Raw genomic sequence first — 23,953 nt, 5'->3', positions numbered from 1 at the left:
CGTGTCCCACGTGGCCTGGGGGACAGGGAGCCAGGATGGCCGCATGAGTCGCGGGGGCCTGGCGGGCTGGGAGGCCTGACCCGGGACGCACCTGCCCAGCCCAGAGTCCGGGGAGACGGTGCAGCCTCTCCCCAGGTCATGAGGTCCCTGCACCTCGACAGTGACCCATCGCGGAGTGCCCCACATCGGGCTCACGACAGTGTGGCCACATTCCCCCATTCCCCGCCTCCAGGACACTCACCCACTCGCTCACGGATGCGATTAGGACTCGGATCTGGGTTTGGAGCCTCGCGCTGTGGCCGCTGGAGCCCGTTCTCGCTGCGCTGGGTCCGTGCTCGGCGCCGCCTATTTAAGCCTCTGCCCGCCCCCGGCCTCGCCCCCGGACGCCACCGCAGCTGGGGTGGCGGGGGCTGACGTGTCAGTCCCCCTCGCCCAGGGGAATCCCCACCCTCCTCTTGGGCCCACCCTTGGGAGTAAGGACCCCCTCCCCCAAAACCTTCCCCTGCAGAGACAGACACCCGACTGGGGGGGGGGAGGGAAGGAGGGAGCGAGGAGGGAGGAGAGCGTGTGTAAGATGAGTGACCACAGAGGGGAGCTCCAGGTGATGGAGAGCCAGCCATCCGGACAACGGACAACGGAGGTAACCTTCCCCTGGGGACGCATCAGGTCTGGCCCTTTAAGAATCCGTTCCTACTCTTCGACCAGCCCAGTTCCCCCGGCCTGTAGCTCAAGTCCAGTGAACTAAAAGAACTGAGTTACCAAAAAGTCTACCCTTCCCCTTCTCCGTCCATGACACCCACTGCGAATAGACTCAAGCCTAAACTCTAGCCTCAACGCCCTGGCATCCCCTCCTGCTCCTGAGAAGTTGAAGATTCTCTCTGCGGAGCCTGCCCTTTGGGGTGAGGGTTGACACCACCCCGAGTGCCCAAGACTCTTTGTAGGGCAGTTTGGAGGGACAAGCGAGGGAGATTACTGGCAGTGCGTGGCAGGTGGAGGTGCACACTGGACTCTGGGCAAGGGACACTAGAGAAGGGGAAATGACGAATTCAGCCTCAGCCGTCCCCTTCCCCACAAACAGCTGTGGGCAACTCTGCTAAAAATACCTGGCCCTGGCCCTCCCCTGCTCATTCTGCTTCTGGACTGGAGGTTTTCCAGAGTTGGGGAAATCCAGGCAGAGGAGTCAGGTGCCAACAGGGGCAGATGGGCCCCGGGCTGGACCAGGGTCAGGGTTAGATCTAGCCACCTGAGCCTTTGCAGGATCCTTCGCTCTAGCTCCAGTCTGGGCCTGCTGTCTAGTGCCTGGAGGTTCAGACCCTCACCCAAGAGGGGTTAGAGGCAAAGCATGGTCAAGGGTGGGGCGGGTGAGGAGGGTGGTGTGTGTGTGTCAGGTACCACTGGTGCCACTGCTGATCAGAGCTAAACCCCTCAGATGTAGGGTGGGAGCTGAGAACACAGGGGCAGGGGGCACACGGTGTGACTTGCTTTTCAACCGTGGCTCTACTTCTAGCCTCCCTTCCAGCTTCATATTCTTCCCTGCTCATCTCCGAGGCATATGGGGATAAGGGACAGACAGGCTGTGAGGTGCTTTGTGACAAGGACCTATCAGATTCTAAAGCCTGGTGTAGTGGGGACACCACATGAGACTTGAGTGACATCAAGGATGGATGCTGTGTTGTCTTGGTGACCTGGCGTGGACTCTCAAGCCTGCTGCATCAGTTTCCTTAGCAACACCCAAGAGAGCCTTGACTTCAGAAGAGCCTGGCTGGGCAATCATTCCGGAGACTGATGTAGGTTCCACTTGTTCTTAGCAACATCTACCAAGGTGGGCAAGGGCTGGCCTGAGAGGTGTCCAGCACTACTCTATCCTATCTTAGAGGTCTTGGAGGGACCTGTGCTCCTCATGCTGGACAAAGTCCAGTGAGAAAAGGGAGTAGTGGGCTAGGACTCCTGAGTTGAAGACTCAAGAAGCAGCTACCTCCCACCACCAGGAATTTTAGCAGGGCTGTTTGTGTACCTTCATCCCCCAAACCCTATGCCTGGCAATGTCCCTGGAAAGAGCCCTGGATGTTGGGAAGAGGGTGGGAATAGGGAGGGGGTAGTAGCAGTGACTTTTCTTAGCTTGGCGCCCAGACACGGACACCAGGCTGGGTTTCCCCTGCAGTCATCTGAGCTCTTGACCTCAGCAGTGTTTCTTCATTGCCAAGGGAACCACATCCACACTGGGCCACTCAGCCTCCAGGCATTCTGTCAGCTGCACCAACAAGCCTCAGAGGTGCCCAACATGTGCCCAGCTATGGTCCCAAGACTAGGACATAACCTTAAGACATCGCCCTCCTATCACCTGGCCTCTTGGTTACCCAGAAGTGGCAAACTGAGACTGGAATACCCCGTGGCCCAGGAAGAGGAAAGGTTCCTGTAGCTCAGATCTCCCCATGTCTCCAGCCTCAGTGGACTCAGACGGTCTGGTGTTCAAATCCCAGATCTCTACCTTGCTGTGTCACCTTTGCTCATTTATACTTTTTTAAGATGCTGTTTTCTGCTGTGGAAAGGGAGAAGTAATATCTTTATAGGGTTGTCATGAGACAGAAATGGTCACCTCTAACTCAATACCTCCCAGGCAGAATCAATTCGTAGCTGACCCTCCAGTGGGGTTCTGAGGCTGTAAGTCACGTGAGAGAAGACTGCCCATCTTTCTCCCAAGTGGCTGGTGGATTAGGACCCTTTGGTTTAACAAGACAACTCCTTACAGGCTGTTCCACCAAAACTGGTACCTCAATTAAATAACTTTACTCTTATCATCCTTGGTTGGATTGGATAAAATTTAATAATCTCGTGGGCTCTCTCCTATTTCTTCTTTCCACATGCTAGTCCAGGCAAGGGGCTGAGATCTCAGGAGTACCAGACACTGTCACTCCCATCTCCTCTCTATGGAACCGCACAGCCTTGCCTCTCCCTCAGAATCAAAATACTAGACAACTTAGCTGGACTTTAGTGTTCTCACCCTCACCCTCCTCTGCCAACAGCCCCAGGCTCCAGGACATCTGCCCTTGAATTCATTCATTCATTCATTCCACTGGGCTGTGCTAGGCCCCTACTGTGTGCTGGGGCAGGTTGATAACTGACAGTGACCACTTTGTAAGCCTGGTGACTGAAGGGTGAAAAGTCATAGGCCAAAACCACACCTGGTAGACAGTGTTTCAGGGGCCTAAGACTTGGCCACTCTTCTGTACTCCTGTGTCCTCAGACAGCAGCTGGAGTTCCAGAAAGTGCTCTGGGCGCTGGCCAAGAATGCACAGGTGGTGTCTCTACAAGCGCTACTGGTCAGGCAGTGATGAGTCAAGACTGGTAAAGGGATATGCCAGCTGCAGCGTCAACAGCTTGGATCCCTCGCCACTGGGGACTGGCTCTCAGAAGTGACTCAGTGACTTGCCTTCCCCCAAAACTCTCTTCCCCCAGCTGAACACATACTCCAGGTCCACGCGAATTGGGGCTATCAGGGCACAGGAGGAGGCTGGCCAAGAGGACCTTCTGGGTTCTGTGGAGCATAGGATCCCCCTGTTCTCTGCAGAAATGAAGGTCCACTATGAGGGCCTGAGACAGGCCATGCTCCGCTTAAATGCTCACACAGCAGCCCTCACCTCAGCAACTGGCAATGATGAGCCCCACACCACCCTCACCTCTCTCTGAGCCTGGGAAGCCAGACCCACAGCCTCACTTTTGGGCCCTAGTGGAGAAGTCACTCTCCTAGGATGGGAGAGAGCACTGGGAACCAGAGGTGGGATGGGCCTCGTCTTCCGCCAAGGCAACAGCGCCCCCTGCCAGTAGGCAGAGCCTGCCAAGCTGCATCCCACTCTCCTGCCCTTGATTCCGACTCGGTGACTGTGGGACAGAACTGCCGGCATCCAAGGCAGTAAATCTCTATCTATGGAAGCTGACTGCCGTGTATTTTTTTTCCTGTGGATGGATTATTGCGTGCCATCAAGTACAACCCACAGCGACCCCATGAACAACAGGTCTGAATCCTGTCCTGTCCTGTGCTATCCACACAATCTCCGATTGTGGACTGATTGGGTGGGCTCAAATAATTCACTTTTTGGTTAACTTCTGAGCTCTTTAAATCACGGCGCCACCAGTGCACCTTCCAAGCTACTTATGCTCCTTTTGACTCCCTGCCTGGAAGCCTCAGGGGAGCCAATGACTTGTACCTCAGTAACAGTAGTCACCTATTTTCCTCACAACCAGTCGGGATCATGAAGAGTAGCAGCTGCCACACAAGACTGAATGGAAAACCAACTGGTCAGAGTTCGTGAAACCCTCAGTCTGCTGGTCACTCTGCACAGGCTCAGTGCTGAGCGGGCCCTCACGCGCAGATCTGCCGAGAGCCCAGTCCTTGCTGGTGCCGCAGGAAGCCGTGGCCCACACTCGCATCTGAGGCCCAGCAGGGAGAGGCTGGAGCACGGCAAGGGCTCAGCTTTTTTTTTTTTCTGTGTGTGTGTGAGTGCACCGTCAAATCAGATCTGACTGGTACAGGAGGAGATTGTCCCTCCTTTCCCAGCAGAGCATCTGGTGTATTCGAACCATGCACCTCTGGGATTGTAGTTGCAGCTCCTTACCACTAGGCCACCAGAGCTCCCCAGCTTTATTTTTCTAATTGTGGTAAAGTAAATGTAACAAAAATTTTCCATTTCAACCATTTTTGCAACTATTTTTTTAATTGTGATTTGAATGAAAGTTAACAAACTGGGTTTCCTTTTAAAATGCTATACATTGTTTCATGACACTGACTACATGCATTGTTACAAGCACTCTCCCCACTTCCTCCCTGTGTGTCCACTCTTCCCTTCCTGCCTTCAGAGCTTTTTCCCTGGACAAGTGCTGCCCTTTTGATCTTTCTGGCTGAGTGGCCTAAGGAGTGAATTCTTCCTCATGTCATTGACCACTTTATAGGCCTGTATTGTTTGGTTGAAAGTTAAATCACAGGGGCGATTTCAGTTTCAGGCCTGAAGAGAGGCTAAGGGCCATAGTCTCAAGTAGTCTACCAGTCTCCACTAGACCAGTCTAGTGGTTTTTTGTTTTCTTTTGTACCACAGGTTCCTCCCTGTCGGGAACCCCATACTGTGTGCTTTCTTTCTGAGCTGTCAGGTATCAGATGGTAGATGGGCACCGTCTAGCCAGTCCTTCTCAACTCTGGGTCACGGAACCTGAAGTTCACATTCACATGATCCATTAGTCCTCTAGAACCTTTGATTTTATTCATCCTTCTTTGTTTTGAACAGTTTTGATTTACAGCTGCAACCTAGATGGCCACTTGAAAGCTTTAAAGATCTCAGTAGTTACTCGCCAAAGCAGGACGCAGGGCATTGTCTTTGTGGACCGTGTTGTGCCAATTGGCCATGATGTCTCCTTGATGATGGTCCAGTGCTCAGGCCCAGTGACTCATTTCTTCGAGGTGTTTGGTTATGACTAAGTTCTCGTACCTTTTGCTTTGTTTGCTCAATTATCAACATGGTTGTGTTTACAGCACATCCAGATGTACTGTAGAAATGGCATCTGCTATGTCTATATGGTCATTTGCTGACAACACTTTCTCATCTTGCCTATGTCTCCAATCATAGATAAGGTTAGGCTCTGTGATAGTAGCTATGCGCACCCTTCCACAACTTCCTCTTATGAGTGTGCTCTCTTCCTTGTATATTGTGTATTTCCCTTCACTAAATTTAAAAGGCATGTCTTATCCAGTTATGAGCTTCCCTCTCCTTTTTTTCCTGGTAACCATCAGAGTGTTTCTTTCTATGGATAAGCCATTCCATTTTCTCATACTATCATCACTTTACTTTAAAAGTGTACATACAATTCAATGACATTATATTCACCTTGTACAACCATCTTCCTTACCTAACTCTTACTCCCAAAGTATGTCCTGATAACCAATTGTGCTGGGTGAAGCTGGCCCAACACCTTACTACTTACTAGTTGTTGAGCGTTGATCCCAATTCATGACATTCCTATGAATGTCAGAGCAGAATTATGCTTTAAGGATGTTCAGTAGCTCAGTTTTCAAGAGGAGACCTCAAGTCTTTCAGAAGGTACCTCTGGGTGGGCCTGACCATCCAATCTTTAGATCAGTAGTCAAGTGCAAGCGTTGTGTAATCACGACCACTATTTCTCAAAGTTTTTCCATCACTCTAAACAGAGTATGTCTCCATTTCTACTGTCCCAGACCATGGTAACCACATGATAAATCTTTCTATTTGAGATTTCAAAAAAGTAGGGTCACACAATGACTATTCTTTTACCTGGCTTAACTCATCATACTGCTTTCAAGGTTAATCCAAGTAGCAGCATGAGTCAAAATTTTATTTCTCATTATGTTTGAATACTATTAATTCCACTCTATACATATCCCATGGGATTAACTGCTTCTAAAAACCCGCTGGAGGGTCAGCTATGGGTCAAGTCTGTCTCAACGGCACAAAACAACATATACTGTATTTTGTTTATCCATTCATTTGTTGACAGATATTTTGGTATACCTTTTGGTGGTGGTTGTTAATAATGCCACCAGGAACATGGGCTTATCTGCTTTCAAGTCTTAGGAATGAAATTGCTGGGTCACACGTTAATTTTGTATTTCACTTTTTGAGGGACCTCAGGGACCAACAAAGTCTTCTCTATAGCAGCTCCATCATTTTACATTCCTGCTAACACTGTAGAAGGGTTCCATTTCTTCACAACCTTGCAAACACTTGCTATTTCAATTCTTTATTCCATAATAGAAGGCTAGACCTCCACCCTTGCTTAAAGGCTCAAGGACACCCGCTTTTGTGGGTGGGGGACCAAAAAAGCAGTCGCACACATCAACCACGACCCAAAAAACTTCCCTTATGTGACTGATGTGACAGCCATGACCACCATAAAGATGCTCGCTAACAGCCAACTCCCAGAATGAAGGCTCCAGGCAGACCCATCCCCTCACTACGGGGTCTGTGGGCTGGCCAGGGGCCTGGAGCCTCCACTCTGGAAGTTGGCTGCTAGCGAGCATTTTTATGGCGGTCACATTGGTTATGTAAGAGACGCTTTTTTTTTATCATGGTTGATGTATACTACTGCTCTTCTTTTTTCTCCCACAAAAGCAGGAGCTCCTTGAGCCTTTGACCAAGGGTGGAGGTCTGCTAGAGGATGTGGCTTTAAAATCCCGCGGGGCCCTTGGGCCTGCAGCTCTCAGGCAAATTTATTAATTTTCAAATGAATATCCTTTAAATAACACAGCAACTGTTCCTCTGTTTGCTGTACTGAACAACTTGGAGTTACTGTAATGCTGAACACTGTTCCATAGTCTCGTCAAATACCATAATGGTTACCCATTATGTACAATGTTTGGATGAGCTTCCAGATTGGTTCATGCTGGGAAGCAGGAGTAGTATCCACTTCCTAAACTAGATGCCTCTGGAAACTCTACAAACTCTCCAAATGTGCAGAATGATGTTATAGAACAGAGTTCAGATCTTTTGGGCAAAGCTTACTCTGAGTCATCTTCTACTTGGCAGTTACATCACTCTTTGTCAATGTGCACTATAAAGTAAAACCTGGGTTGCTGTGATGCTAAACCTTGTGCCACTGGGTTATCAAATACCAGAACGGCTTCCCAATGTGGACGGTGTTTGGTGGAGCTCCCAGCTGTAAAACAGGTTTGGAAGCAGGAGTGCCATCCACTTCCTAAACCACATGCCTCTGGAAACTGTATGAACTTGGAGAAATGATGATAGTTATGGAAAGGCATTAGATCTTTTGTTCATAAAGTCGCTATGAGTCATGCTCAACATGACAGCAATTAACAACAAAATAGAAGGCAAAGCTCTTTAATATTCTCCAGCTTCCCTAAGCAAAAAAGAGGACCCTCAACCACATAGACTGACAGAGTGATCGCACAGTGTACATTGTGAGGAAGGTGCAGGCCCACACAGTGTCCTATTCTGTTGCAGAGGGTTGCTATAAGTCAGAGCTGACTGAATGGCACCAAGTAAGTATCCTAACAGAAGAAAAGGAGGCAGGGAGTCACAGCCACAGGCCTCCTACCTGGCTCAGCCAAGGTCTAAATCCCAAAGTATGTCTTGGTAAGCTACTGTGCCAGATGAAGATGGCTCAAAACTGGAGTACATCATGTCAGGTGCTAAACTGGGGTGACAGACTTCTGGGCAAACTGATGGAAAGGAAGCCTCCTGTGACTTTCAATAGAGAAACTGGGTATCACAACGCTGATCAAGGACTGGACTGAGCATCACCAACGGTGGATCAAGCTACCCATACACACATACCAGAACATGCAAAGGATACACCCAACTTTGGACAGGCTTCTTTAAAAAGAAATAAAAAATACAAAGAGGCAAACCTGAACTCAATCGGGCCTTTAAAGCAATTTCCAGGGCATGAAAACACTGGGGACAACAGAACAAATCCAAGTGTAGAATATCTCCAGGTCACCGACTAGTATGGGGGGGGGTGGGGATCAGTGCAACTAACAAAAAAATGGGGGTAATAAATACATGAACCTTGACTGCTTCCTAATTTAGAAAAGAAAAACTATAAACAGCACTTTGAAGAAATGTGCATATAGACTTGCAAGTAGATGGTACCGGAGAATTGCTGGTTCTTTTGGTCAGGTAATAGGACGGTGGTTATACAGGTTTCCTCTTCAGAGACAGAGGATGAAGTACTCAGGAGTGAAAAGTCTCTACAACTTACACTGTATTCCTACGCAAACAAAATGTGCTATATGTTTTCTTTTTTAAAAAACCTTCACCACCCATCAGGTGCCAGTTTCCTGTGAGCACTATACATACTGCATCTATGAGCACATTATTTACACGGGTGCAGTTTATGTGAAAATGCAACACGTTAACAATCCTTGATTCCAAGTGTTGTTTTTTTCTGCGTCCCTGGGTGGGCCCGAACCAGATTCCAAGTGTTTTGTGTCTACTACACCACTCCTTCAATTATTGTCTACACTTCTAACTTTTCTGAATCAAAATATTATAAGAAATTTTAAAAGATAACACTGTATTAACACGTCATCAACCTGCCCTGAACAGGCATGCACTACCAACACCCCCTTTCAAGCCCTAAATCATCCCACTGAGATGAACAACTCTTAAGTCATGCTGGAAAATGAATATAAATTAAGGGTTTATTATAAAATGCAAAATTAGTTCGTTTCTCATTAACAGCGATTCAAGAAAACACCACCATCAGTCTTGGTTGGCGCTGGGGCCAGAACATGAGTGTTCGGGTTAAATGCCAGGCTCATGAGCGAGATGACAGACACTGGTTCACAACCTCCAGCAAGTGGGTGTTCTCCAGGGCGGCAGCTACCCGCTCCTTATCTGCCAGCTGTTTATTCACTGGGTGGAAGGAGAAAGTGAGGGAGGCAAGGTCAAAGCCAGGCTGTGGCTAAGCTGGTTATTATTCACACTTTTGAATCATCATACCTTCCTGTCACTTCCTTCCCCATGACCCCAAGCCTCAACATGGTGAGCCTGGCCACCTGCGCTCACAACTATTCCACTATCTGGGAAGCCTCCCACCTAGATGCCCATGCCTGTCTCATGTATTCCTGAAGGCTGATGCACCTGAGCTGTATGCATAGGGAGAGGACATATGAGCACAGGAGACTCCTGCCAGGCCAGCTTCAGGCTGAGCTATCATCTTCATCATAGCAAAGGAAATGCCCTCACCTGCATGCTCTGAGGCATGGGTCCCTGGTGTAATGTGCACGTCCATCTGTGAAACAAACAATAAGGGCCTGAGCCACACTCCAATATCACTCCCAACTCTTCACAGGTGGGCATTTAGTTAGTCAAAGACCCATCTAGTGCTATTAATCGCCCAACTGTGTGCCCCACCCTCCTTACAGCTCCCAGCTGCCTTTCCTGCCATATTCACTTTTCTGGACTTTCCAACTTTATTCTTGTTGTCCCATCCACTTGGAAATCTCTGTCTTAGTTTCATCATCAATTCTAGCTGAGATCCTCCCAGGCCCCCAATGATGTCCCCTCCTTAGTATCGGACTCTTACAGCAGCCCCACTTGCTGGGTGGGTGGGGGGGGGGTTGGAGTTTGGGAAAAGGGAGAAACTGTGTGCAATTCTGACCTTGAAACGCTGGGGAAGGGATCGAAGCAGCTTAACTTTGATGGACAGGCCAATAAGGGTGGCCATGCTGCAGTGCGGAATGGTGGGAGTGAAAGCCACCGCCACTGTGCTCTCTGAGTCGCTCACCTGGTGAAGGAGACGTGAAGGGTCACCGCTGACCTAGCCCAGGGCTCCTGTTCTGAGTTGGCTGCTTCAATTAGACAAACTGTCTAATTTCGATGACTCTTACCTTCCTCATCTACAGAATGGGTACAACCACCCCACTACCGCCACCGTCAACAAGCCCCGAGATGAACCGGGAGAATGTCAGCCACAGCTGAGCCTTTCTAACTATCCGCAAATAAGCTGCTTCTCTTGGGATTTAAGCGATTCACCTGAACTCGAACTTGCTCCACTACGTTCAATTCCTCCAGCGTCAACGGATGCTCCGGGTCATTGATTGAACGAATCAGATGTGGCAAGTGAAGGAAAAGGGCCTCTGTCCACTCAGGACCCTCTTCCAGGGAAACCCCACCCCCGTACTATCCTCCAGGTGGACATCATTCTCGCCCTCCCTCCCCGACCCCACGACCCAGCCCCCGTCCAGCCACAGCGGATATCGAAGATCTCGCGCGCGTCGATGCTGTCGGGCACCTGCTCGTCCTCCTCGCCCGCGGTCACGGGTCGCTCCCCAGAGCGCTCGTAGATGAGAGGGTTAGCGTTCTCCAGGGGGCCACCCCCGACCCCGCCACCGCCGCCCACCATCGCCCGATCGGCCCCGGCCGCAGTGAGCGTGCACTTTGTTTGGCCCCGTGCACTTCCGGTGAGCAGGAAAGGGGCGTGGTTTAACGACGGGGCGCGGGAGGGACATTTCAAGCGCCCGGGGGTTGCGCGTGCAGGATTTGCAAACCTGGAAAGATGGACTTGACTGGAGCAAAGGCGCAGACAAGGGCCTTGACGGCTCTTTCGAACTAGACCAAGGCTAGTTCTCGAGGAAACGCTGAAGGCTGATCTGACTGAGCTTGAGCAAGGCGTATCCTCAAATAACTCTGCACCTGACAATTAAAAACCTGAACTCAGAAACAACTATGACATACCATCTCACCCCAGTAAGAATAGCAAAATTTAGCAGAACAGTAAACATCAAATGCTGGCGAAGTTGCGGAGAAACTGGAACCCTTATTCACTGCTGGTGGGAGTGTAAAATGGTGCAACCACTATGGAAGGCTATATGGCGACTGTAAGTTGCAAATAGAAATACCATTTGACCCAGCAATTCCACTACTAGGAAGGAATATACCCTAAAGAAACCAGAACTACCACCCAAGCAGATATATGCACTCATGTTTATTGTGGCTTTGTTCACAATAGCAAAGAGTTGGAAAGAACCCAAGTGCCTGTCAACAAACGAATGGATAGAGAAGCTCTGGTATATTCATACAATAGAATACAATGCTGCTTTGAAAAAGAAGGGACTCATGGAATATTATACAAAATGGGTGACCCTGAGGGACATTATGCTGAGTGAAATATTTCAGTCACAAAAGGACAAATACTGCATAGTGCCACTGTTGTAAAGCGGAACTGACATTGCAGTTAGGGGGGAGGCTGAGAAAGAAGGGATAAATCATGTATACTGCATTGAAACAGATGAGGGAGAGAACTGTTTAAAAGGGAAATATGATTAGGTATTATGGTCAGTCCAGAATGAAGGTTGCATAGCAGAGTGGACTTGGGAGGAGGGATTGTATAACAATGAGAGAATTTTTCTTTTACTTTTCAAAGAGAAGAGTGTACTGGTGGGAGGGGTGGGCAGGGAGAAAAGTGCAACAACGAATGAATGGAAATACAAAGTCTCTGTAGACTTTCATTAAAATTAATTTTTTTAAAAAAAAGGAAAAAACCCCTAAAAACCTGAACTCTTTGCCATTTGGCTGGAACCAATTATAGCTGCCCCTCCTTTGGGTTTCCAAAGCGGTAAATGCTGTGGAAGGAGATTGCTCATCTTCCCCTCCCTCCCCCCACTTCCAGAGCTACTGGTGGATTTGATCCTCCAAAGAGGTGGGTCTTTTGGGTCAACATTGCAAACCCCCTACGAATTAGGCCACCAAAGTTTCCTACAACCAACAATAATGTCGTAGTAAAATAACACCTGATACTACCCCAGGCAAAAGAACTTTATAAAAACAACTATAACAAATATTTTTTTAATTATCAAATTAAAAAGACCTTTTCATTGCCCTTTCCCTCATGTTGCTGCTATCTATGACTGATAGAAATTACTCTCCGTTAGCCAAAACATGTGAGTAACACTGTCTAGAATATTGATAAAACGGGAACAACTGGTCCAGGACATGACCACTGATCAGAGCTCCTTAAAACCAAAGATACTGTAAAATCTCATGTTATTAACTAGTTGTTCTCCTATTTTCTCTCTTTCCTATTAAACCCCTATTCCTGATCTCTAACTCAGACAGCAAGACACTGGGATGCTCATACCTCTATATCCTACATCCTGCTATGTAATAAATACTGCTTTTTCCACTTCAACTCCTGTCTGATAAGATTGGTTTTGCTGGGGGGCAGGAAGGAGAATGGTGTGTTTGCAGTAACCCCACCTCCTTCAGAACGTCTTTGCTGCCACTCAGGCTGGAGAGACAGCTTTGCTGCCTTCTAGACTTGGGACTCTTCTGCTTCCTTCACTGCCTGAGGGGTCATTTGTGCCTGGCCAGATCCCAGCTGGTAAATCAATAATAAATGGTCTTTGATAAATGTTTGTCTAATGAGTAAGGCCATGTAAGAGAAAAAGTACCATAGTCATGTGTGTGTCTTTGAAAATGTGGGTAATAACTGAATGGAGTGAGGGGGCATCCATGGAGACTCTCAGACAAGAGAGAGAAAGGAGATGTGGACAGTTGAAGAGGGCCTGCAGGAAGCTATGAGTCTCTGGAATGCAGCACAGAGAGATTTCAGGATAAAAGACAGTCACAGCCTTGCCTGAGTCATTCCCTTTTTCCTGAAGACGTGATTGTGCACACTTCCTCAGGGAAGTCCTCCTGGGTTTCTCCATCTCTAGTTTCTCAATCAAGGTGTAGTGTTCCCTCCTACCCTTGACTCACTTAACTGCAGCACCCCTCCACCCTCACTTCCCTTCCCCCCCCCCATCATGGTGGGCTTGTGACAACAGGCCAGTGAGTATCTATCTCAAGGTGGTTGTTGTGTACCAGAGTCAGAACCCACCCATTGCTGACCTTCTGGCGGGTTTTCAGAGGCAGCTACTTGCATGGGAGGAGATTGCTCATCTTTCCTGCAGAATAGCCCCTGAAGGGACTGCAGAAACCGAGCAGTTCCTTTCAAAGGGTCACTGGAGTCCAGGCCACCCAGGCAAGTCCACCCTGGTTCCTTGGCTGGCCTTGGCCAGATCAGCCAGGCTGGCCTGCTAGGCTGACCTTTCCGCTCGCAAGGCGCCCCACCTCTTCCCCGCCCAGAGCAAAATCCGAGGTTGGGAGAGGTGCCCAAAGGCATCAGCACAGATTTGGCCAACTGGCTGGGAGAACTCAACAGGCTTGCGGAAAGCGGAGAGAACTACAGCGCACAAGCATGCGACCGGGAGGGCTGAGCGCGCTGCTGGGCGCGGTGGTCTGCGGGCTCCTGCTCCTGCTGGTCCCAGCGCTGGGTGAGGCTCCGCGGGGCGCACGGGGCAGGCTCCCCACTGAATTCTGTAGTGGCTCCGCCGGTGGGAGGAATGGGGCCGGAGGGGAGAGGACCTGACCTGGCTGGCGCCTGGGGGTGGAATTGAGGGGCCACCCAGCACAGAGGGGCGAGCTCGCCTGGGTCTCTCAATCACAGCTTATTATTATTCCCTGAGGGGTGCTCAGGTGAGTTGATCAGAGGGATTTAGAGATTCCGTCCTCCGGTCCTCCTGGTTGAGGCCAGTTCAACAATCGGAACAGTAACAAGACCACCTCTTGCCTTTACTTTGGGGACTCTGAGTTTACCTAACTGCCCTGGCCAGACAGGTGCTTGGAAACCAGAGTCCTCCTCTGGTAAAGTGCTGTTGGGTGGTGTGGAATAGGTTCCCACTCCAATTGTCAGTACAGAAATGGCCTGTAGGGTTTTCTGGGTGATCTTTATGGGAACAGATCACCAGGGCTTTCTCCCACGGAGCCGTTTAGTGGGTGCCCATAACCTTTTAATTAGCAAGTGGTACTAAATACCAGCCAAGAAAAAAAAAAAAAACCAGCCAAGGTAATGGATGGATTCTAATTAGGTACAGAGACGACCCAGGCAAGACACCCCAGAGCCTGTTGGAGTGGCTGCTGTGTCTCTCTCCCCACCCTAGAAACGTGACTTTGTAGGAACAACACCTCCTCAGGAAAGTCTTTGCTCCTCACGCTGGAGAGTGTTCTGTCCCCATGGCTGCCTTTGTCCTGGAACATTTACTGCCTTTGGGACTTGAGACTCTCTATGCCAGTGACATGCCTGCCTCCTTTGCTGCACTGAGGCCCATGTACAGTAATGTTTGCACTCAGCAGACTAGCAGGCGCTCAGTGTCTGTTTGGCAAATGAAAGCCACTTAAGATAAAAAGTCCCACAGTCATGTGTGCAGTTGAAAAGGAGGGCCATGGCTGAATGGGGTGGGGGATGTTCATGGTGACCCTCACACAAGCTAGAGGAAGGAGTTGGACACTGGGAAGAGGGCACGGCTGGCCACACAGAGATGAGCCTGTGTTGTGCTGATTCTATGCCTCTCAGGATACAACCTCCCAGCCCTCTCTGCCCTCAGCACAAGCACTAGCCTGAATGTGCCACACCCAGACACCCAGGTTCTTTTCATCCCCTGGGCTCCAGCTCTTGACTTTCTCACCCAGTTCCAGAATCTGCCCACGCAGGAGTCCTCCACACTAAGCCCTTCTGCGAAGCTCACCTTTGTGGGGCTGCAGTCCAGATCCTGGCCTGATACCAGGGCTTCCTGGTGGTCACAAGCTGTCCCCTTTCTTAGAATTGTCTCTTCCTTTTCCTGACTTAGGGGAGCCATCTGCCAACACCTTAAAAGATAGAGCTTTCTCATTGGTCAGGGGAAGAGTTTTTCAAGATGAAGTGACCACACTGAATGCATGGACAGACTTGCCCATCCAGCCAGGCAAGGAATTGTGTGCAGACAGCATACTGCCTTTGGAGAGACGAGTGGGTCTTTTGATTTGGAAGGTTGTGAAATTGCTCTCATGGACTCTGAGAGTGGCCTGTCCTCACCTATCACTGGAAGTGTCAAGCCCACTATCAAATTTGTTATCTGACAGATGAAAGGTTGGTGCCTCCAATTTAGTTCCCACTCAGAATAACCTATGGACAATAGAAGGCGGTGTTGCCCAATCCTAGCCATCCTCAAAATCATGGCTGCCTGGCAGCCCATTGTCATGTCCACTGCGGTGATCCATTTTGTTGAGAGTCCTCCTCTTTTTCAGTGACTCTCTACTGACAATAATAATCTTCTTCTCCAGAGACTGCCCCCCAATAACAGATCCAAAATATGAGACAAAGTCTTGCCATTCTTGCTCCAAAGTAGCACTGGTCTCTCTCCTGTTCGACATCTCCCAAGACAAATATGTAAGGTTGCCGAGGAAGGACAGACCCAGTGCAGGCTAAGAAAGATAGTTTATTGAGGAGAAACTGCTGGGCTGGTTCCCAAGCAGAAGACCAGCCCCCACTGAGAGTTAGAGGGGGATTTTATACTTTCATACATGGGAACTGGGAAAAGGGATGCATACAGATGCTTCCTTCAAGATAGGGAAGTGGGTTGGGGGTCTCAGATAACTATTCCAGGGGAAATGGGAGGTTGGTTAATTTCACAGACAGAAAAAGCACGACTGCTGTTTCCTGTTATTGGATTCTCTCAGTAGCCATTCAGGGAGAGGAAGGAAAGGGCTCTGCAGTCCTAGTAATATATGTTTATTCTCAAGTCTGTCCCTAATATGTTCAGTATTCCTTGTCAACACCATAATTCACAGACACTAATTCTTTGTTGGCCTTCCTTATTCATTGTCCATCTTGGAGCAAAGGAAAATACCTTGACTTGGGTCAAGTACACCTTAGTTCACAAAAGTCATATCTTTGCTTTTAAATGCTTTAAAGAGGTCTTTGTCAGCTTCCACAAATAGAGATTTACCCAAGACAGTGTATCATTAGACTTCTTTTTTTAAATTATTTTATTATTTTCTTGTGTGTGTGTACTGTCAAATCGATTCAACTGGTACAGGAGGAGATTGCCCCTCCTTCTCCAGCAGAGCATCTGGTGGATTCAAACCGCATACCTCTGGGATTGTAGTGCAGCTTCTTGCCACTAGACCACCAGAGCTCCCTCCCTTCATTAGACTTCTTAATAAGCCTCTTCTATGGGTATTGATTATAGAACCAAGTAACACAAAATCCTTAACGACTTCAGTTTTTTCACCATTTATTGTGATGCAGCTACCTGGTCCATTTAGCCTCCTACGCGCGCGCGTGTGTGTGTGTGTGTGTAAGTGTAATGTACACTAACGGCTGTAATCTTTGACCTTCAACAGTAAGTGTGTCAAATCTCTTCCCTTGCAGCAAGTGAGGTTATCTCCTCTACACAGTGCAGGTCGTTGATGAATCACGACTGCAGTGCTATCTCTTTATGGGTTTGCTTTTGCATCTCTGATGTCCAGTGATGCTGGGTGTCTTTTCATGTGTTTGGTGACCTTTTTAGTAAAAGATTGACAAAGTGACCATAACAATGGGCTTAAGCAGGACAAAGATTATGAGGATGGCACAAGATAGGGCAAGGTTCAGATCTGTGTTCACAGGGTCTGTATGAGTGGTAGTTGATTGCACCTAACAACAACTTTAGTGAATTATCGCATCAAGCCTTCTACCAATTGGATTATCTTTTTGCTGTTATCAAAATTTTATAGTTATTACAATAAAACACTGATTGAGAGTAAATATTATACCTCTCTTACCACATAATAAATGCTGAGTATTTGAGAAGATAGTTTCAATTCCTTGAATGTCTACATCTTATCCAGGTATGATCTGTGGGATTCTAAAGAAGTTATGTTTTTGTATAGTTATCTTCTTATGTGTTTTTTTCTATGTCCTAAAATGTAATAGCTACCACTGATGTGAATCAAGTGCCAAGTGGATCTTAAACATTTGCTTATTCATCATAAATACTAAGTTCAATAAAATGGAGATTTTATAGATTTTTCTTAAAAAGTTTTATGGTTATTATATTATTGTCTGATATATGGTTTCTACAGATATTCTCCTAGTTAGTAGCTTGATTTTTTACTATTTTGGCAAAGTCTCTTGAAGAACAAAGGTTTATAATATTTGTGCAACTATGTTAATTTTGTCTTTTAACTTCTGTACTTTTGCTATTAGGCAATCCCTTATTAAAAGTGAGGCCTTTCAGCACTGCTGACATTTGATAGTTTTATAGGATTTTATAGTTTTAGTTCATACATGCATGTCTTTAACTGATCCTAAGCTGTGTATGTTAGGGGGTGAGTATCCTGTTTCATGTTTCTTCCTGTGGAAAAGCAATTTTCTCAGCATCATTTATTGGAGAAACTCTTCTCATAGAATAAACTTAGTACCTTGTCAAAATCAACTGACCAAAGACAGGGGTTTAATTTCTGGACTTTCAGTTCTACTCCATTGACCTCTCTATCAGTTGTGATACCAGTGCCAGTCTGTGTTTTTTCAATTGGGGTTTTTTTTTCATTTGAATGAAGGTTTATAAATTATATTGATTTTTCATACAATCATTCATAGACATTTTGTTCTATAACATTAATTACTGCTGATTCATGTAGCTAATTTATATACGTCTACTTAACCCTTTGGCCAGACTCTTTTGATTACTGTAGCTGTACAAATATTCGGGGACTCTTGCCTTTCCAACTAAAATTGAGAATTAGTTTTTCTATTATTGTTGGAATTCTGATCAGGATTATGTTTACTCTATAGTACCGACATCTTAACAATATCCTGGTTTCTAATAAATGAACATGTAGCATCTTTCCATTTATTTAAGTCAACTTTAATCTCTTTCACAATGTTTTATAGCTGTCATTGTGTAAGTCCTTTGGGTCATGGTGAGATTTACTCCTAAGGGATTTTAGTCTCGTAGGTGACATTGGAATTGTTTCCCTTTAAGATTTCTCATTGCTGGTGTCTAGAAATCCAATTGATTTTGCTTATTGACTTTGCCCCCTTCAACTTTGCTAAATTCGTGGCACAGTATCATCCTTTCATAATGTTATGACAGAAAATGCAAGATTTAAACACTCAGCCAATATTAGAGATTAACAAACGTTTTATTATGGGTGGGTCATGAACGCGAGCTATTGTCCAAACTGTTCTGACCCCAAGAGGAAGCAAAGATTATGCTTAGATACAGAGATTGGGCATGGGGGTTACACAAAGTCCATTGTGGTTGATAGTTGAAATTTTTTTAAAAAATTTATTTATTTATTTTTTGTGTGTGTACCATCAAATCGGATCTGACTAGTACAGGAGGCGATTGTTCCTCCCTCTTCAGCAGAGCATCTGGTGGATTTGAACCACGCACCTCTGGGATTGCAGTGCCGTTTCCTGCCACTAGGCCACCAGAGCTCGCCTGAAATTTTTTTTTTTTATATGGAACGCTTCACGAATTTGCGTGTCATCCTTGCGCAGGGGCCATGCTAATCTTCTCTGTATCGTTCCAATTTTTTTTTTTTTTTAGTATATGTGCTGCCGAAGCAAGCACTGAAATTTTTTTATATTCAGGAGTCGTTATTGTTTCTTTCTTCTTGTGGGTGTCCAGGCCCCAGGCCAAGTACAGGATGTAGTCAGGGAGTAGTAACCAAGTTGGGTCAGATGTACTGGGAAACAAAAACCTTAGCAACACATATTATTGCCAAAATTATTAAGGCATACATTTCTAAAATACAAAATGGCTTCTCTAATGATTAGGATTTAAGAGTGGCATCCACTGCCTAAACAACATGCCTGTTGAAACTCTATGAATTTAGAGAAATGACAATAGTTATAGAACAAAGTTCAGGTCTTTTGTCATAGAGTCACTATGAGTCATGCTCAACTTGAGGGCGCTTAACAACAATGATACAATAATATAATCAAATATCTGCTCAAGGATTCTTATTTCCTATATGCCTAAAAAAATGTTATTTACAAGGTGCTTTTTAAAAGTAGATTGTTTTCCAAAGTGTTCACACCTTTTTACATTTTCATTAGCAATGAATGGATGCTTCAATTTCTCCCTATCCTCACCAGCATTTGCTATTAACTGTCTTTTTCCTCCAACATATTAACTTGTTTGTTGATTACACATGATACTGGATTAAACATAAATTTCAGTCCCTGTTAAGTCTGGGCAAAGGAGGCCAAAGAGAAGAATGAAGCATTCAGAATCCAAACGCAGACAGCCTTGCCCACTGCTGATAAGAAGAGAAAATAGCCTTGCCTGCCTGGGTGAGCTAGTAGGCTCACAAATCAGAGTGGAATGTCCCTCCCTAACGACTGTTATAAAAACCCTCCCCAATAAGTTCACAATGTTACTTCCCATTCTGTATCTCCAGAATAAGGAACTCATGTGGGAGCTTTCCCCTCCCCTTTAATAAAGCTGCTTTAAGCGTTCTCTCATCCTCTCTGATTTCTTCCTTAAGTCTGCTAACTTAACAATCCCATCTATAGTTTTGTCTGGTACCATTATTTAATTTAGATATATAGCATAAGATGTGTCAAGACCTGTTTTTATAACCAGTTGCTCTTAATTTTGCTTTGGTGACCATGTAGATGGTGAACTCCAGGTCACAACTCATTAACGATCAGTCTAACTACACCAGAGTTTCTATAGACAATGGCTTCTCTGTCCCCCAAGCAGGCTTCTAATGTTGTAAATTTTTTAATTTTTATTTTCTTTTATTTTTTTTTATTTTATTATTTGTGTGTATATGCTGTCAAATTGGATCTGACTAGTACAGGAGGAGATTGTCCCTCCTCAGCAGAGCATCTGGTGGATTTGAACCGCACACCTCTGGGATTGCAGTGCAGCTTCTTGCCACTAGGCCACCAGAGCTCACCTAATGTAAATTTTTAATAATACTGGAATCACCGTGAAGGATTTCTAAACTTCAACACTGTCAGGTTATTTATCAAGAAGACTTCAGAGGAGACTGAAGCATCCCTGCAGGGTTAAGTGACAATAAGAGGTCTGCCAGACTAGGACATTTTCCAGGAACACCTGAGACCCTTGAAAATGAGGGACCTTCAGGGGGTCCAGGTTGAAAACAACTTAGATCCAGTTCTAAGATCTATTCCTTGTCAGCAGTCTTCTGAGTGTCTGACCGCTAAAGGGTTAAGTGCACCAGAGGAGTTCTTGCTAACAAAACCTCCTTGAATACAGGGGGTTGCAAACAACCTCAGCACTTCCCCTGGAATCAGATTTACATACTCATTTGCCTTGAGATAAGATAAAGAGAACACAGAGCCTTAATTAATCAGGGATAATTTGATTTGATAGGATGTTTCCTGCTTTTCTTCACCCTGAGAAAAGTGTACATGATTCTTTAAGTATGCTACTCCTGCTTTTGTAATAAAAGAGGACAGGACAGCTCCATTTTACCTTTTGCCTAATAATGCCCTTGGCCTTCGCCTTGTGAGTCACACCTGTGAACTACAGGAGACTAACATTATATAAGAATACCTATTTTATTTTATTTGTGTGTGTGCGCGCGTGCCGTCAAATTGGATCTGACTGGTACAGGCCAAGATTGTTGCTCCTTCTCTGGCAGAGCATCTGGTGGATTTGAACCACGCACCTCTGGGATAGCAGTGTATACAATAAATAAAAGACCTTTTTTTCAGCGTCAGGATCAGTCTATTACATTTAGCATTCAACACAAAGGGTGCCAAAAAAAAAAATCTACATTAAAACTCTTTTGTATTTAATATGCTTTATACGTTCCACAGAACAGAAACTAAAATAACTTGTTATGCAATTAGTCATAAATACAGTCCAGGTTTCCCCCACCCCCACCCCATACACATAAGTATTGTATAAACACATCTTCTCTTTGTAGTAGCTAGGCCTGGCCATCCCTGTGCTTGGCTGAGTTTGCAAATCTGTTGTTAACTGTAGCTTCTCTGTCATTTCTCTGGTTCTGCTCTCTTGCTAAGCTTTGTTTCCGGGCAGTCAGTGCTCCTCCCTGCCACAGTTAACAGCTCCTGCTGCTGCTTGAATCACCACAGACACCTTAGTTTCATGGTTTCGAAAAATATTGACTCCCACCACCATAAGGGCCAGAACTTCTGCCTCCCAAATTTCCTCCCTTCATGGTTCCCAGATTTAAAGATTGATTGTCGTAATTGCTAAAATCATTCTTAACTCCTACCACCTCCAAAGTTGCTGCCATCGTTACCAAATCCACTATAACCATCCCCACTGCTTTTCTATCCTCCACCACCCTGGCTGCCGTTAAAGGCACCTCATCCACTGACATTTCCTCCTCGACCAAAGTTGTCATTCCCGCCCTCATAGCCCCCACCCAAGTTTCTAGAACTACTTTGACTTGTTTGGCTGGAAGAGGAGCTGACCATCTCTAGGTATGATGGGGTTTCCTTGCTTTACAATTGTGACCATCACAGTATGATATTTCTGAATGACCGTTTTATCTATGGAGTCATGGTCATCAATAGTTACAGAAGCAGAGGGAGCTCTGGTGGCCTAGTGGCAAGAAGCTGCACCACAATCCTGACAGCACGCAGTTCAAATCCACCAGATGCTCCACTGTAGAAAGAGGGGCACTTTCCTCCTGTGCGAGTAGGATCCTATTCAAAGGTACACAATAAGAAAAAAAAGTTATCAAAGCAAAGCCCCTCTTCTTCCCATTGCCATGGTCAGTCATGATTCCAGGCACTTCAGTTTGCCCACACTGCTCAAAATCATCTCATTGGTGTTCTTCAGTATTTAACTCCACCAACAAAGATCTTCCTCACAGTTAAATGGGCACCTGGTCTCTGAGATCATTCTCTTGCGAAGGCCCTCGAAGGTCGCACAACCCTTCTTCCATCACCTTGTGGGGCCTGTGTTTCCGGCTGCATCTGCCTCTCTCACAGTTGAGCATGTTACAGACCCAAAGCCTCTGGGGGGGCTTGGCATTTAGATCTCTCATTTCCACACAGTCTGTGAGGGGACTCCATTGTTCCAAGTGGCTCCTCAGACTTTTATCTTTCATTTCAAAGCTCAAATCTCTGATGAATAGTCTCCACAGCTGTTCGGCCTCTTTCTGAGATTGTCTTAGACACGATGGAGGTGGGAATACATCGCTTTAGTGATGCTTCCTCAGCAGCACAGCGTTCTCTGGCAAAAAGTGTTAACTACCTTTTGCATGTATCTCTTGAGTCTTTTTTAAGCCTTCATTTCTCCTGTGCCACTTTTATTTTCCTTGGCTGTGTCATTGTTCTGTTCTATTTTTTTTTTTCTGTAAAGTTTCTCACAGTTTCATTTTTGTTGATTGTATCCCTCTGTTCTAGTCCAAACTTAACAAACAACTTTTTCTCATCAAGTTGAAACTGACTCATAGCTGACCCTCCAGGGGGTTTTCAGAGGCTATAAATTGCATGGGAGGAGATTGTAGGAGATTGCAAGTGATAGATTTGAACCTCTGGCTTTTGGGTTGGCAGTGTAAATTCTTAACCACTAGACCAGAGCTGCCTTTAATAGTCCATTTCCTTGCATTCTTTGTAAACCTATATTTCTATTCTAGACACTTGAGCATAATCAGACTTTATGTTTTATTTTACTTGGAAAAGATTATTTTGTACCTGGTGCTGGTTCTGGTTGTCTTGTTTCTTGTGACAAGGTAAGTCATTGATATCACATTCAGAGTTCACCCTGGATTTCTCTCAACTTGAGTGAGGTATTAGTAATGCTTAATGTAACTGATTAGTTCATCTTTATCTCCCCAACTGGGTGGCTTGTATATTTCTTATTAATTTACAGAAATTATTTATTAAGAATATTATTACCTCTTGACTGCCAGTCACTTTCAGTCACTTCCTCCGTTTGCTCTGAGCAGCAGGGCAGGCTGACACTCGTTTTACTTCCTGCCCTTCTCTTTTGTAGTGTGCCTTCCCAATATCATCCCATTTTTTTTGTAGGATACCTTATTTTTAAATTTTTCTTCTTCTTGTGTACCATTGAATCAGATCTCACTGGCAAAGGAGATTTCCCCTCCTTCCTCTGGGGGATTTGAACCCCTCACCTTGGGAATTGCAGCACAGCTTCTTGCCTCTAGGCCACCAGAGAGCTTCCTTAGGATACCTTCCTGATGGTATTTCCTATGACTTTGATCATAAGACTGCTGAGGACAGGCGCCATATCTGTCTAAGGGAGATTGTGGGATCTCCCTAGTGTCTCACAACTCTAGCTGTGTCACACCATTAGCTGAAAGGACACTCACTCCATCAGGACATATGACCGTCTGAAGCTCCTGGCGGCGCTGAGCTGTGGTGCCACACCCGAAGGAGCCTCACTGAGCCTGGAGGGAAAGTCGAGGGACCAGGCCCGGTGAAAGCAGGTGGCTGGGAAGTAGGGACAGGATCACCCAGGGGAAATGGAAATGTGTAAAACATGTCTTTATAGCTCACGATCCCTCGAGCTGAGCTGTGTGTGGGAAGGAGCCAGCAGTCTCAACAGTTTTTCAGGGTAGCACGCTGGGCAGACCCCACTCTGATGTCTAACCATCCTCTGCCCACAGGCCAGGATTCTGCACACCCCATCCGGACCACAAGC

General features: G+C 46.3%; 1 protein-coding gene across 1 annotated transcript; it reads right to left on the bottom strand.

Annotated features, from left to right (window-relative positions):
• Positions 1-9,300: 9,300 nt before the first annotated feature.
• FAM96B (family with sequence similarity 96, member B) lies at positions 9,301-10,890 on the bottom strand. The gene is made up of 5 exons (XM_006878709.1): positions 10,746-10,890; positions 10,521-10,600; positions 10,147-10,272; positions 9,732-9,777; positions 9,301-9,398 (listed from the first exon to the last, which is right to left on the bottom strand). The coding sequence occupies exons 1-5, from the start codon at positions 10,888-10,890 to the stop codon at positions 9,301-9,303; spliced, it is 495 nt and encodes a 164-aa protein (XP_006878771.1).
• Positions 10,891-23,953: the final 13,063 nt, after the last annotated feature.

The sequence above is a fragment of the Elephantulus edwardii genome, unplaced genomic scaffold (assembly GCF_000299155.1).
Source record: "Elephantulus edwardii isolate Elephantulus edwardi_28Jun2011 unplaced genomic scaffold, EleEdw1.0 scaffold00001, whole genome shotgun sequence".
NCBI lineage: Eukaryota > Metazoa > Chordata > Mammalia > Macroscelidea > Macroscelididae > Elephantulus > Elephantulus edwardii.
The sequence above is the reverse complement of the archived record's forward strand: the minus strand, read 5'-3'. Positions and strand labels throughout refer to the sequence as shown.